The 16,377-nt window shown below is 36.4% G+C and overlaps 1 protein-coding gene across 1 annotated transcript; it reads left to right on the top strand.

Annotated features, from left to right (window-relative positions):
* The first annotated feature begins 10,961 nt into the window (after window positions 1-10,961).
* LOC127100778 (dynamin-like protein ARC5) lies at window positions 10,962-15,990 on the top strand. The gene is made up of 15 exons (XM_051038050.1): window positions 10,962-11,459; window positions 11,554-12,066; window positions 12,180-12,313; window positions 12,429-12,521; window positions 12,663-12,726; window positions 13,013-13,061; window positions 13,212-13,294; window positions 13,560-13,717; window positions 13,794-13,854; window positions 14,016-14,078; window positions 14,353-14,453; window positions 14,749-14,806; window positions 14,978-15,301; window positions 15,381-15,545; window positions 15,648-15,990. Exons 1-15 carry the CDS (start codon window positions 11,115-11,117, stop codon window positions 15,711-15,713), a joined length of 2,277 nt encoding a protein of 758 aa, XP_050894007.1. The 5' UTR covers window positions 10,962-11,114; the 3' UTR covers window positions 15,714-15,990.
* Window positions 15,991-16,377: the final 387 nt, after the last annotated feature.

Genomic DNA, 16,377 nt, shown 5'->3' with positions numbered 1-16,377 from the left:
ACATTTCCTTATTAACATTTCCATGTTTGGATAAGTTGACTATTGAGTCCCTGGAGTCAGGCTAACGAAAGCAAATGGAAATGACCGACCATGCAATTAGAAAGAAGGCACCTTGGATTCTGGTCACAACGAGACCGGTTGACTGTAATCCCAGACTCCCAACCGACTTCACTGTCCCAAAGGAAAGACTAGGAGATGAGGGTTATCCATCCTCCCTACACATAGGAAAAGGAGGCAGAACTCCCAAGGGATGTTGTCCTCTTTCGACTGTTACATCAGGTTCAGTGGAAGGCAAACATTTGATTGGATCGCCCATAGATAGTTCATCAGCCACCTGTAAGTTGATTTAGGTATATATCGACTCCAGAGTAAGAAGTTGCTGAAAGGTCTCGGCCCCGGTGATCAAGAAGAACTTCGTCAAAGCATTGAAAAGAAAAATTCGATAATCCTAAAGTTTCACTGGTCGCCATTAAGTTACATCCTGATAGGAGCCGACCATCCGACAATAGGGCAGCATGTAGTTACAATGTAGAGTACCTCAACACCATGTCCAACCAAAGAAGACACCTTAAAGAAGGGAAATTCACTCATCTCGATACCCCAGGGAAGGACAACAACCAAACACCTCGGACACCGTCCATCCACGTTGGAGTCGCGGTTGAAGGTTTATCTATCTAGTCATTTAATTTTTTATTTGTAATAAATTCAATATATATATATATATATATATATATATATATATATATATATATATATATATATATATATATATATATATATATATATATATATATATTCTTCCTTTATTGAATGTTTCTTTGTCTCTCTTAATTTTAGAGTGCTCAAGACAGAGGCGACAAAGATTAAAAAAACATGAATGTGTATCAGATACAAACTTAACATATTTATGTGATTCTGACACGACTTAAAACTCATTCCATACTCGATTGTGTATCCGATATAGACCTAATGCATTTATGCGATTATGGTATGGCTTAAGTGCATTGCTTGCATGAATGTGTATCTGATATATACTTAACACATTTATGCGATTATGACACAGTTTAAACACATTGCATACCCAATTGGGTATCCGATATAGACAAAATTATTGTTGCGATTTTGATATGGATTAAACGCATACCTTACATGAATCCTCGTCTGAGGCATATTAAACATATTTCTGCATAGCTGGTGCACCCCCATTTTCAAATTTAGCCAATCTAATGGCATATGCGGTGGATTCTTGAGACGTCCACCTCGACCCAAGCCAAGCCTCGTAGGCAGGGACGATGATCCCACCCTTAGTCGAGGAACAATCCTATGTGACACTGAGCATAGAACAAAAGTACACAACCATATCGCACTGATTTCTCTGATCGCCGGCCTCGCCCCGGTAAACGCAAGAAAACAACCAAACATGATGTACAAACTAATATACTACTATGACAAATGCTAAATACAACCAACAAGTATAATAGCCAATAATGGTTGCTAACATTATTTGATACGCTAAGTCGCAAATCACAAGATAGGGAAACTCCATAGGCACATTTTCCACTTCAGTACAATGAAATGCATTGTTTCCTTCATAAAGAAAGTATCTAGGGTTCTCACGGACAAATGGATAACCCACTATAGCTGATGAGTGACGGTGGTCCAACCTAAACAGACAAACTTCGTAGGGTAAAAGAGTAAGCGCCGAAGTTAAAAAATTCTTAAACAGCGACAATGATAAAACGAAGATAATCGCATAGCTCTAAAGTAAATAACACTCGAATCATTAAGGTAAACTATTTCCATTAAACATTAAATATCATTACATTCGAGATAAAAAAAGCATGAGAAGAATTGTAGGAAATAATATAATACAAATAAAAATAAAATTAAGCGCAATCATCTGGATTCGAGGAACTAGGACCACCTTCTAGAGTCTCCCCAAGAGTAGATTGAAACGCGTACAATATCTCATCTAAAATGATGGCATCATGACAGAACTTCCTCACCTATTCCACAAGTTACTCACATACCCTGAGCATAACCTGTAGAGCACGCTAAAGGGCGTCACGAAGTGCCTTCTTCAAATCGACCGCCTCGTCTTAGAGAATTTTCAAGACTCCAACATGGGCCTCAGTTTCTTGAAGAAGGGATTTCCGATGCTCCTCCACCTGGCAAGTTTTCTCATCAATAGAATCAGAAGCAGCCTGATACCGCTTATATACGTCCTTGAGGGAATCCTCTAGTTTAACCCTACAAGTAACAAGATCAGAAGGAAAGTCATGTATTTTCGCCGTCTCTTGTAAATAGTTGGCAACTTTAACCTCACCAAGCAGTGAAACAAGCTCCTTTTGGAGAGTATATCACATATGCTCCATAACTTCAACCTTCCTTTTCCAAGTATCCATTTCCTTTGAGGGATTAGGTGTGGCCAAAACATTTCCCCATCCAACAGAGATAAGAGATAAGATAGAAGCAGATTTGAACATGTTGTGGGTGAGCTTAGAGGCCCGTTCCATCTTTTTTCCTTTAGGGAGATTATGAATAAAGGATAATCCGACCTCGAAACAGTAGTGCCATCTTCCTCTTGAGTCCGAGCAAGCTGAGAAGAAAAGACATTTAACATTCGCATAAAGGGAGTTATCTCCCTAAAAGCACCACCCTCATTAATGTGAGTCTGTTTTGGAGAACCCTTATCTCGAGAGGATAGTTGTTCCTCATCCCGGGCTTTTTTTTATCGAAATTGGAGGCATGGTTGATTTTTCCACTGTTAAATTGGTCGCATCACCCACAAGTCGACCCATCTTGGGAGTAGAAGCATAAGCCTTTATATCTGAGGCAAAAGAAAGGGTCGAAATAGGAACAGTAGCCGTCAGAGGAATAAGGGTAAAGGTAAAAATCCCAATATTCACCACAACCTGAATACCCTAAGAATTTGCAAGGCGATGGAGCAACTTCAACTTGCTTACTTTATCCATGCTATCTTCAAAATGTAATCATGCGTGTAAAAAAAGCACGAAGACTCCGCTCTCACCAAAAATCTTCCTTCTTTCCTCTTGGCTAGCTACACTCAAAATAGCATGAGTATCAATTCACCTTTTTCTGACATCGGATGAGGGCACCTCACCAAGGCCAAACTCGTCCTCTTAGCCAAACCCATGAAACAAAGATTGCATTTCCTCTTTCATTTATCACCTCGTTCAAAGAATGAGAAGTCGACTTGGTATAATATAAGGGAGCATTCCAATTAAAGTGGATCTTAGACTAGTACTTCAGATACAAAATCCGACAAAAGTGAGGAGAATCAGAAATGAGATAGTACAAAATGTCATGGACTACGAGGGTGAGGGGTTTTACCAGCAAGAAACTGAAGGAGAAGTGCGATCCAAAATGCAGCGGAATTTAAAATTTCTCCTTTAGTGATCCTTACGAATGGGCATGATCAGTGATAAAATTGTTACCTCTTTTGGCAATTGTAACCTTTGATGCAGATCTACGGAGCGATCACGAACGTTGAACGATGACAATGCCTCTACTCAATCCACACGAATGGATTCCTTCAATCTCAGTGCTAGCTGCTACGAATGAAGGCTTTGAGTGAGAGAGAGAGAGAGAGAGAGAGAGAGAGAGAGAGAGAGAGAGAAACGAAATTGCAACTGCACAAATGCTTATACACAAGGGTTCTATTTATAGAACCACTTGTGTGGGCTGCAAGCTAAAAAGCCCACTCAAGTGTATGTGGCCCATATCTTATAATATTCCAAAATCACTTAAGCGCGTGGTACCTTACCATATTTCATATTCTACTTAAGTACGCCGTACCTTACGATGTTCTACAATTCACTTAAGGGCACCTTACATTACGGTATTCCTTAGTTACTTTATCTCTCATAAATTCGTCCTTTTGTGTGTGACCCTGTAGGTTTCATCACCACCACAACTTTGAAGAAATCCATCTTTGAAACATCCAGCTTTGGTGCGATGCATAGAGCTTGGGCTTTGGGCCTCTTAAAGGCTTCATCACCAGCGGAAAGCAAGTCTACCTGGGAATCTTACAGAGATTTATTTAAAGTCTCGTTAAGACTCTGAGATTGCTCCATTTATTGGGTTAAGTCGACATTAGTCGCTTCCAGTTCCAAGCATTTGGTCGACGCAGTCTCATTCTGCTTAGTCATTTCCAATAGGTTGGATTCCTACATCTCCTTTTGCTTCTTCATCTACGAAAGTTGCTTGGTCAATTCCTCTACATGGGTAGTCTGGACCTTCAAGTCATCCTTTGACTAGGTTAGCTCTTTGTTAAGGTGAATCTCGTTCTGTTAGTGTGTGTCACCGCTTCAAATAAACCTCTAGTCATGATGGCACATCTCATCAAATATGCCCCAAGATTTTGGGTCAATTGTTGAACAATTATTAATTTCACTTTCTCAACATCTTCGGTCGCGTTTAGATGGTCGTAAATATATATCAAACCATTGAAGCTATTGGACCAGAACTTGAACTCAGAGGAAGGGTTAGTATGTCGAATGTTGCATGAATCCTACATCAAATTAGTGATTGTCAGGTCGGCTTGACTAACGTCATCACTCATCAGGATCTTCATTTTCTTTGGAGAAATCGACTTTGAGTCCTCGGGGGGAGAAACAAAGATCGACTCGGGATCTGATATGATAAAAACTGCCTTAATGACATCCACCTTTTTCCTTTTGAGGGCTCGGGTCTGAATACCCGTCAAATCACTCTTAGAAATAGATTGATCTCCACGCCTTGCTCTGGCTTTGGTCATCAACTTCTTTTGTTTAGAGAGTTTGAGATTTGTCATTTTTGCTGAAAAGAGAGGACCCAAATAAAAATTAACGAATATGAAGGCTAATAATATCATGAGAGAACAACAAATAAACATGCATAAGCATTACCCAAAAAATTATAAATTTGTTCAGGGTTGTCAGACATCTGTAAAAGATCTTTAACTTTCACTACCTGGAAAGCATCCAAAATGGCCAAAGACGGAATTTCCAAATCATCCAATTTGTCATAGTCAAAGCTAGAGATCGAACAAGGATTGTTCGACTAGTAAATCAGGAAACCGTAGTTCCCGTCTCGCACATACATAACACGGGATCATTTTTTCCCACTCTTAACTCGGAGAAATTTATCCTTAAAACCTTTATAGTTGGCAGTGTAAACTTGTAGAAAGCTTTCCCCAGGAATTTCGCTAAAGGAAACCCAACCTCCTTTTTTTGCCCCCTTTAACTCAAAAAACAAGAAAAATAAACCTAAGGTCGACGTTATGCCCATTGTATCACAAACAATTTCGAAAGCCTTGATAAGACCCCAACCATTGGGGCGTAACTAAGAAGGGGCTATATACAGGGTTTTGAGAAGATCAAACTCAAAGTTGGTAAATGGAATGTGGATTTTAAAGTCCTTGATTATTCCTGAATAGAAATAGAAATACTCTTCTGACACTCCTTTGGGCCGAGTGATACAAACAGTCTCACCAACTATGCAAGGTTCCAGTATAACATCTTATTCATTCCCAGTTGAAGAGATTAAGGTATTATAACAAAGCTTTGAGATGTAACTTTCGTCAATGATACTACGATCATAACTTAAGACCTTTTTGTTTATAAAAAATCCCGTTGCTTCCATCTGAGTATCCAAAAAACCTGAGGATGAAGACTCTGAGTCAATGTTACTAATGGGTGAAGGGATTTCACCATAAACTTCTCTAATAATCCGGTCAAAATCTACTCTACTCAAATAACCCTCACACTCTAGCATACAAGCATTCCAAATCCTATTTTTATCACTAGCAGTAAGAAAAATTGAACATTCCTTTGAGTAGCTATTGTTTTGAAATGAAGACATAGTAAAAAGAATGGAAAATGAAAAAGGAAGTGATACTTGGAGCTTGAAGAAACCGAGCGTCAGATGAAGGACAAATTAATTTGTAAACGCTTAGGAAGGAAATCACTTGGAAAGTAGAGATGCTCCAATAAAAAAACAAAGTCTTTAAAAAGCAATAAAGTTTTGTAACAATCAAGAATTTCAAAAAGGGTAATGATGAAAAGTGGGATTTCCCATAAAAATCATCAAGATCGGGGGAGAGAAATACTTGTCATCATTAAATGGTTGACACCCGTCGTGCAAAAGGACGACTTAGAGAGGGAATTCCTAGATTGTATTGACCAAACAATTCAATCCAGTAGGACCTCGTGATCAGGGGGCTTATGTACATCCCAAAATTCCCTGAAACCGAGTTGGTGCAAAATCCGAGTATGAAGAGGCAAGTAGGTCAGATGATCGTACTCAAACATACAAGTCGGGATCTGGTAGGAGCCCTAAAACAAGTACGCCGGGGTCGACTTCATACATACAAGTCAAACCCGATGTCAATGCTAGGATACCATATGAAGAGTCACAAGATACGGTTACATAATGTTCCATGATGACGTGAGAGTTACAGATATTGATGGGAAATACGTTACATGGCAATTATAGGGGCGGCAAATGTTACATGGCAATTATAGGGGCGATAAACGTTATCTAAGGCTGCCTTTATGAGGGATATGAGGAGGCAAGCATTAATGGATCATGGATGAGTCGGGCCATATAAATAGGAGATTCCCTGGATGAAAGGGAGAAGCAAGAATCACCTAAGAAAATACATAAACAAACACTTAAAACCAATCGTTTGGGGCTCTCCCTGATAGATAATGGGGAAGTCAACCTTTTAGTGTTTTTAGCAAGAAGATTCTGGAATGATTATAATTCCCTCAAGGTGGTCAGCCGGGATCGATATGGTCGACCCAAAACAAAATTAGATGAAGTTTATAAAATATGTTAAGTATGTCTGTCTGCGCATTAATTTAGTATTTTGAAAGCTAATCATACTTAATTTCAAATTGAAACATGGTTGAAGTTTAATATGTTTAGAACCTTCTTCCCATTCTAATCTTATAAAATAAATCAATAATTCCTAAACATCCAAGGGCTACCTTTTAGGGTTCTTTAGTGGTATTATTTATTTTCCTTAGTGGTTTTGAACAAACCAAGTTCAAAGTAAATAGTAGGTAATCCCTTAGGATTACACCATACATTGACGAATCCATTTGATATAAAGCTTTAGTGAACAAGTTTTTATGTAAAAAGTTTTCCTAAAATGCAAGGTTCAATTATTATTGAGGATTCTTGCATCTCTCCTTCATGATGCTTCTTAGTCATTGCTGATTAGTCGAATTTCATGTTGCATGTTAGAAGCATTATAAAGGCAAGCAAGAGAGGTTTCCAATCGTGAATGGATCAACCAAAATTGTTTTAGAGGACTCGTGTTGATCCATGAGAGAGTGATAGAAATGACACACCCACTTAAAGGAACCAATACAAGTAAGAATAAGGTCATCATCTCACCACAGCCAACTGCCACCAGATCCAAGGAAACACCTTGTTGCATGTGATAAGTTATCTCTGCCACTAGCTCTAGTTTAGTCATGTAAATGAGTTTCTAGACATATGTATAGTCCCCTCAGAGATGCAAGATCATACTTCTTGAGAAGTATAAGGCCCCAATGACTGAAAGATTTGTGGAAACTTGGGAGGAGGGAAAGTAGCTCCACTACCGCTTAGGATAACTCCCCGGATGCAAACCCCGGTGGTTTGGACTTCTTTGTAATGGGATCTCATTGGGATTTTTCCTTACCCATATCCCCTTTTGCCTCATCTAGAATAGCAAATAGAGAACGATCATTCACGTTCTTGCTCCGCCTATCAGAGGAGAGCGTCATTGTTCAACAACTTTCTCTTGCCCCTTATGTGAATTCTCGTTCTCTACCAGGGTCGTATCAATATTTCCACATGTTTGGACAAGATTTGAAGTTAAGGTAGAGAAGGTGAGCACCTCATCCACAAAGAAGGCCTTCATTCTCTTGAAAATATCATTAAGGGATGTCATGTTATATGCAAAATATGACAAATGATAGTCAACATAGTACTATAAAAATGACAAAGGCAAACATAAAATAAATCCTCTATTCACCAGACAAATTTTCTCTCTCTAGAGCGGTGGTGGCGTCTGATAGGCCGCAAGTGCATGACTTTATCGATTTTAATATTAAATATTATTGATTCCATAGGGACCAATCACCAATTACCGTTATCTGTTACTACGACATTTATCTAACATTACATATATAGTTTGATTTGCGCAAAATTAAAAATACATGTTTAATTCAAATTTTAATAACAAGAGACCTAAATGTGATTTCCATCAACCATTGTTACTCATGTAAATTGCATCACTTTAACTTTATGACGAGAAAATGTTTTTCGTAGAAAAAATTATGTTAGAGATCTCGTTCGCTTTCATGTGTTTCGTACCGAATTTCAAATCCGCAGTGACCCGTTGCCGCGTGATACAAGTTACAACTTTGAAATCCATTTTAGAAAATAATTATCTCTTATTTAATGAAAAACTATTTTTGGTACTAAAATTTATTTAAAGGTAACGTCTGCTTTTGCGTGTTAGTTACCGGATTTTAAACTCATAAACGTCCGCTTTCGTGTGATACAATTTACTAGTTTAAAATCTCATTTGAAAGTTAGTAGTTTCTTAATTAATTTAGAAAGTGATTTCACTGTTTTTAAAAATTAAAATCTGAATTTTCTTTAGTCAGATACCGTTTTCGCTCTTTCGAGTCGAAACTGGTATCACTCTATTTCTACTTTCATAGTAAATTAGCCTTATAAAAAATTTAAAACTAAAAATCATTCTCGTTACAAAGTTATTGTTCATGCAATTACATAGTGCCGTCGATATGACAATCTTCATATTTCGGACTCAACAGATGTACTCACACATATTGAAATCAGTAAATGATAAGCATATTGTTAAACAAAACATGATTAAAGTTACTGAAATACGAACCTAAAAAATTAATAAAAATTAAAACTTGCATATAATGAATTTTCTCTGAAGGGAGACTTTGATCCGATACAAAATTAGAATTAAAACAACAACAACGAAAATTACAGGAATAAAACGACAACAAAAAATGTTAAAAATACAACAACAACAATGAAAATAAAAGGCTCCAAGTGTATGAAACAATATTTGCAAGAACACCTCAATATGGAATATTAATGTTTTTACATGTGAATTCTATGACTCTTACAAAGCTTGGATTCCAAAAATAATGAACTAAGGTCCTATTTATAGTCTAAGGATCGTCTTGGAACTACTGGATTCGTGCAAAGTGAGTGGAGATAATGCTGAAAGTGGGATAAACCAAGAGCTGGAACATGGGCGAGAAAACTGCATCAGACCGTCATATGATGGGCATTAGCTAGGCTGATGACCTGTCTGTCACGACAAATGTCAGTTGGGCTGATGGTATGCCCGTCATGGTAGCTTGACTTATGCTCCTTGCTTTATGAACTCTTGACTGATGGTCTGGGTGCCGCAGTCTATGACGACCGTCATGACTGAGCTGTGCCTGTGACAGTAGAAAACTTGGAATATTTTTTTATTTCGCCATTTTTTCGTGCGCAAGTCATAAAGCGATCAACACCTAAAATTTGTAATGATTTAATACATACTCCGATGATTAACTTTAAGACTGAATAAATCACAACATATTAGAAACTCCATCATTCAAAATTCAATACATTAATATATATCATTCAACAACATACACCATTCAACAAATCATTCAATAACACAATTACACAAGTTGTAAAACAAGCTACTTCATTCCATATAAAGGCTACATGCTGTTGCAATGGCTCTTGAGTAGGAGTTGCTTGTTGCATGTCCACCTTAAGTGCATGTTGCTCCCTAAATAATCAAACATTATAGTCACAAAAGAAGTTAAGAAGCTTACACCACCAAAGTAGATCATTAAGAAAATTAAACAATCACCATATTCTTGTTAATTACTGTAACATGTAAATTTAATTCACCTACAGCAATAAAACATTGCAATTAGTTAGACTATTAGTTCTACATAGTTTTACACAAAGTCATTCTCGATAAATCACAAACTAAATGATTCTCCAAAGTAGTTTTACAAAATTTAAAGCAATAAAACATTGCAATTAGTTATTACCTTGGTAGGAAGTTCTGTTGGGGTTCATCTCAAAGTTTCTTGTCGCTCTGTTCTAAAAAAACGAAATAAAATGAATTACAATGAAAAACAATCATAAATCAGTGTTGTTAAATGTCGATAATATGGTGTTATAGCATTTGAGAGTGAGCAAACTGCTATGACAGACTATCCACAATTAACAACATTGACACAAATACGATAAATTTAAATATTATTTCAGTGCATTACCATTAAAAAAACTTTAATATTCTGAAAGACACCTCATTCTGAAAACAACATATATAAATCACTATGACTCTAAAAAATTAGAAAACAGATTGAACTAAAAAATTAGACAAAAAACATTAAGTATTAAAAAAGAATAAATTAATATGTAAATAAAATTAATAAAGTAGACATATCCATATTTTTTAAGCACATTTCCAGATATTTCTTGATAAAATTCTGAAATAATAATAAATAATTATTTTGAAAAATATATTTAAATAACATTACAATATCTTATTTATTTAAAATAAAATAATAATTCTAGCTATTACAATATCTTTCAATAATATTTTTTAAAAGCTCAAATCTTTCATAAAATTTATATTTTTTAAATAAGTAAAAGAAAGACTTAGCCAATCCTAGAGAGAGAAGACTTTAATATTATTAGGGACGATAGAAATTTATAGAAAACAATAAAATTGGCAAATAATTTTTGTTTTCAAAATCAAGTGAAAAGAAAAAACATCACATAACTGATCAGTATATTATCGAAAATATTTGGTATGAAATGATGGATTGGAAACAAATTTTTTCCATCGGAAATAAAAATAAACTTAGCAGTGGAGTATTTAAATATTTAAATCACCATAGTATAGAGTAGTTGTGTGGTCGGCAGCACATAGTATAGTGATGATGTGTGGTCGGCAGCATAGCACAGCACAACACTATGAAATGAAGTGAGACAGAGAGCAGCCAAACTCATTTTCTTATCTAAATTCAAAAAACTGTGGCGGGTACAACACAACAATGGAGGAAGAAAAACTGCACCACCAACTCCAACTCGATGAAAATGATGACAACGAGTGGCGACTCTATGAAGCCTACAATGAACTTCACGCGCTAGCTCAGGAACTACACACGCCCTTCGACGCGCCCGCCGTACTCGTCGTGGGCCACCAAACAGACGGCAAAAGTGCCCTCGTAGAAGCCCTAATGGGCTTCCAGTTCAACCACGTCGGAGGAGGCACCAAAACCCGCCGCCCCATTACCCTCCACATGAAATACGGACCACATTGCGAATCCCCTTCCTGTCATCTCCTCTCCGATGATGACCCTTCTCTTTCTCACCAAATGTCCCTTCCCCAAATCCAGGTCCGTTATTTATTTTTACCTTTTTCAGTTTATCAGTTGTAACTAATTAATTAATTAACTAACTAATTAATTAATTAATTAATTAACTAAACAGGCTTATATTGAAGCGGAAAATGCGAGATTGGAACGTGATTCTTGTAGTCAATTTTCATCTAAGGAAATAATTATAAAAGTGGAATACAAATACTGTCCTAATCTCACCATAATAGATACACCAGGGTTAGTTGCTCCTGCACCAGGTAGAAAAAATAGGGCGTTACAGGTTCAGGCACGGGCGGTGGAGTCGCTCGTGCGAGCCAAAATGCAGCACAAGGAGTTTATTATACTCTGTCTTGAAGATTGTAGTGATTGGAGCAATGCGACGACTAGGCGCGTTGTGATGCAGATTGATCCGGAATTGTCTAGGACTGTGATTGTTTCGACGAAATTGGATACTAGGATACCGCAGTTTGCGCGTCCTTCTGATGTTGAGGTTTTCCTCTCGCCGCCGACTTCTACGCTTGATGGTTGCATTCTTGGTGATTCGCCGTTTTTTACTTCGGTGCCTTCGGGAAGAGTTGGTTCTGGAAGTCACTGTTTGTACTCCTCCAATGATGATTTCAAACAGGTTCAGTACTAAATTATTCTATGGTAAAAGTAATACATTTTGTCGGTAAAAGAAACAATGAATTAACAAGGCCTTGGTTCCTTGTGATTTAAGTCATTTAACATTTGTTGCAGGCAGTAAGCTTTAGAGAGATAGAAGATGTTGCATCCTTGGAGGAGAAATTGGGAAGGCCATTGTCGAAGCAAGAAAGAAGTAGGATAGGTGTGAGCAAACTTAGGCTGTTTCTGGAGGAAATACTACAAAAGAGGTTTATTTGCGATAGAATTTGTCGTTCTTGACTTGTTGTTTCTAGACAATAATTAGAAAATCCATCATTTTTTTATGTATATTCTAAAGCTAAATCCTAAGAATGAACTTGCTAGGTATATAAATAACGTACCGTTGATCATTCCACTTCTTGAGAAGGAGCATCGGAGCGTGACAAGGAAATTGAGTGATATAAAACAAGAGTTGAGGTTCGTATTAATGTTTAAAATGTGTTTGTTGTACGCGACCTTCATAGGAAGGGGCAGGGGTGATACTTTTATATATTAGTTTTATTGTTATCTTAATATGTATTTGTTTCATCACTTGTATATTCTTCAAATTATATACAGCACACTGGATGAAGCCAAGCTGAAGGAGAAAGGAAGAGCTTTTCACGATATGTTCTTGACCAAGGTTTTTGTTTCACAAATTCAATTTTCTTCTCAATATCTGATCATGCTTTATCGGATGAATTTCTTCTGTTGATGGATATTAGAACTCCTACCATGGGAAGGGTTATTTAATATGAACGTTTAACTTGTGGAGTAAGTTTATTTGTCTGTCATATATTCTATATGAACTTGAATATGCATGCTTTTATTTAATTCTTTTCAGCTGTTAGAACCCATAATTCTCTAAACCTTGAAGATGTACTTTATTCTATTTTCACCTCCCAACTCACATATTTTCTACCATTCAGCTGTCATTACTACTTAAAGGGACAGTTGTTGCGCCTCCTGATAAGTTTGGTAAGTTTCCTAAGCTCTCTTTTATGGACACACCTAATGAAAATAGATAATGTTTAATGAAAAAAGAAAGCTCACTGTCTTTGGAGATCTCCTTTCTCTTGGTAAACGGTTATTGTTATATTCCTTAATGTTCTTTTTGTTTTGTTTCAGGTGAAACACTACCAGATGAGCGAATAAATGGAGGTGCATTTGTTGGTGCTGATGGTGTTCAGTTCCCTCACAAGCTAATACCTGTAAGTTATACGATTGTTACAAGCTTGCTTTTCTCAGTACTTATGTTCCACTTATTTTCTTTGCTATCTTCTCTTTTAAATTTTTTATTATAATTACCGTTTTATTTTTCTTCTTTTTTTGGTTGATGAATTCATTTAACTTATGCCTGTAATTACCACTTCATATGAGTTTTGTATTTGTGCTGTGGTCATTTCGCAAAAGCTTTTGAAGTATTTTCAGAATCTCGCTAAGCAAACATTTGATAGGCTGTCTCATCCTTTATAGAATGCAGGAATGCGTCTTTATGGTGGTGCACAATATCACCGGGCAATGGCTGAGTTTCGTTTTGTAGTTGGAGGAATCAAGTGTCCTCCAATCACTCGGGAAGAAATTGTAAATGCTTGTGGAGTTGAAGACATTCATGATGGGACAAACTACTCTAGGTAATTCTGTGTTTTACTTATTCATTCTTGTAATATTTTACTAATCATTAAAATAATTTTTATTTTGACCAATCAGGACTGCTTGTGTAATTGCTGTTGCAAAAGCTCACGACACATTTGAACCTTTTCTTCATCAGGTGATTAATACCATAGAAGTGAAAATTGCTTCCTTTCACTCTTTATTTCTTATAATTTGTTAGGATTACAAGTCAACTTACACCATTATGTTAGAATAAAGAACCAAGGTTTATTGTTTTGCTTCCCTAACTAATATATTAATCCTCCGTTTTTGATACAGTTGGGGTCTAGATTGTTGCATATACTTAAGAGATTACTCCCAATCTCTTTTTACCTTCTTCAGGTACTCTCTTTTTAATCTTTTGTGGGATATAAAACTACTTTTGAGTTTTCATCCTATAGCTTAAGATTTTGAGATAAATGGTTCTTGATGTGTATCCAGAGCCTTTATGAACAACTGGTGTAGAGTTTAATTCTTGGCAGTTGCCAATCTATTCAAAATCATAGTTGAATTTCTGTACAAGTTAGTATGGGCGTGTGCGTTGTCTTGTCTACCCTTCACGCAATTATTTGTCTTTTTTCCTAATACTTTTTATTATGCATTTTGTTTCTGACAGAAAGATTGTGAGTATCTAAGTGGCCATCAGGTGTTCCTCAGGCGTGTTGCCTCTGCCTTCGACAACTTTGCAGAATCTACTGAAAAATCATGCCGGGAAAAGTTAACCACCACTTGCCCTCTATCGCATATTTTCTTTCCACATTGAAAAAATCACGTGCCTTTTTAAAAAACAAAACAACAGAACAAAAACATTCCAAGCTTCATTTTAGATTTGGCCGAATTATATTGACCTTCCTAGATGTGATGAAACTAACCAACACTCTGCCCTCTATTTTTGGAAATTACATTTTATTGACCATGAGTCATATATATATACACCGTATATGTTATTAGTACCCCAAATTGTTTTCTTAATGATTTCTAAATGCCATTTATCAATGCTGCTTTGTCGCAGATGTATGGAGGATTTGGTAAGCACCACACGATATGTCTCATGGTCTCTACACAATAAGGTAGGCTTTGAAATGTTGCATTTTAAATGATCTCACTTCCTAATTTGAATTTTAACTAAACTTGTATGAGCGTCTGGTTACACAATAAGAATCTAGGAGTAAAATATTATTTTCAAAGCTGTTTTTCTTCCTTATTGTTTATATCTAATGCTGCCACTGTCAATTTTTCAGAGTCGGGCTGGATTACGCCAGTTCTTAGATTCATTTGGTGGAACAGAACATTCCAACGATCCTACTGCAACTGTTCTATCACAACCAAATGTGCAAGATAAAGAAGACACAAAGCCACAACTAGAAGTAAAGCTCAGTCATGTGGCTTCTGGAACTGATTCTAGCACATCTAGCCAGACAGCTGAAACAAAGCTTGCTGACCTTCTCGATAGTACACTTTGGAATCGGAGGCTTGCTCCGTCATCTGAAAGGATTGTTTATGGTTTGGTACAACAAATATTTCACGGCATACGAGAATATTTCTTGGTTTCCACAGAGTTAAAGGTTTGTAATGTTTCTTGTTTGTTTCCGCTTTATTTTCGCTTCTATCTTTTAAGCACTACTTATACCTAATATTTTGCAGTTCAACTGTTTCCTTTTGATGCCCATTGTGGACAAGTTGCCTGCACGGCTTCGGGAAGACCTAGAATCTGCGTTTGAAGATGACCTGGAAAATGTTTTTGACATAACCAATCTGCAACTTTCATTGGGACAACAGAAGGGAGATATGGAAATTGAACTGAAAAGGGTATTGCATAAATTATATGACATAGCTTTTTATGGAACAATTTCCAAAGATGGTAACTTTCTCTTGTTTTCTATTGTGTCTAACTCGTTGGTGGTTTTGCAGATCAACAGGCTCAAAGATAAATTCAGAATGATACATGAGCAGCTAATTCAACGCCAAGTCGTGTGAATGTGAACCGCTGCCAGATCTTATGAGTGTAATATTAGGTGTGACTTAAAAACTTATGCAATGTGTGATTACTGATTTTTCATTTGTTTTCTAATTTAGTGCTTTCCTTGTAGTTTATGATAGAAAGTTGCTGCTGTTACTCTATGAATCTTCCTTCTTTTTTCTCCATAAGTTAGTTTTGTCTGTGTTCCTCCTGTACGAAGTTATAACTCGATCCTGTTACTGTTCTTGAGACATTGTAGCACATAACCAGTTTAGTAGAGATCACTAAATATAATGATTGCTGAGTCTTCAGATAATATAATATTCTTTTCATTTAAGAAGGCATTAATAGAATATCTAGCAGCAGTTTAATTGTTATATACACTTCTCGAAGGATTTGAAATTACTGTAGATACAAATTATATCATATATTCAAAACAAAGAATTACTACAGATCAAGACGGCTGCCGGGAGAATGAATATAAAATTTGAACTATCCTGATTGCTAGAGTTTTCATAAATTTTTGGTTAGTTGCAGTATAACCAACATCTCAAATATCTATTAATAATAAATGTCATTAGTGGAATTAAAATAGAGATATCTTTTTTTAAAGAAGTTTAATGACAGTGAAGTGTAAAAAGTATCAAATATATATTCAATCAAAATATTTTAAAATTCTAA

Source organism: Lathyrus oleraceus, chromosome 7 (genome assembly GCF_024323335.1).
Source record: "Lathyrus oleraceus cultivar Zhongwan6 chromosome 7, CAAS_Psat_ZW6_1.0, whole genome shotgun sequence".
NCBI lineage: Eukaryota > Viridiplantae > Streptophyta > Magnoliopsida > Fabales > Fabaceae > Lathyrus > Lathyrus oleraceus.
Note: the sequence above shows the minus strand (reverse complement) of the source record. Positions and strands in the feature narration are given on the sequence as shown.

Coding starts and splice junctions, on each gene's coding strand:
- LOC127100778 (XM_051038050.1), top strand. CDS start 11,115: ATGGAGGAAGAAAAACTGCACCACCAACTCCAACTCGATGAAAATGAT. Junction 12,067..12,179: donor CCAATGATGATTTCAAACAG/GTTCAGTACTAA, acceptor CATTTGTTGCAG/GCAGTAAGCTTTAGAGAGAT. Junction 14,807..14,977: donor CATGGTCTCTACACAATAAG/GTAGGCTTTGAA, acceptor TCAATTTTTCAG/AGTCGGGCTGGATTACGCCA.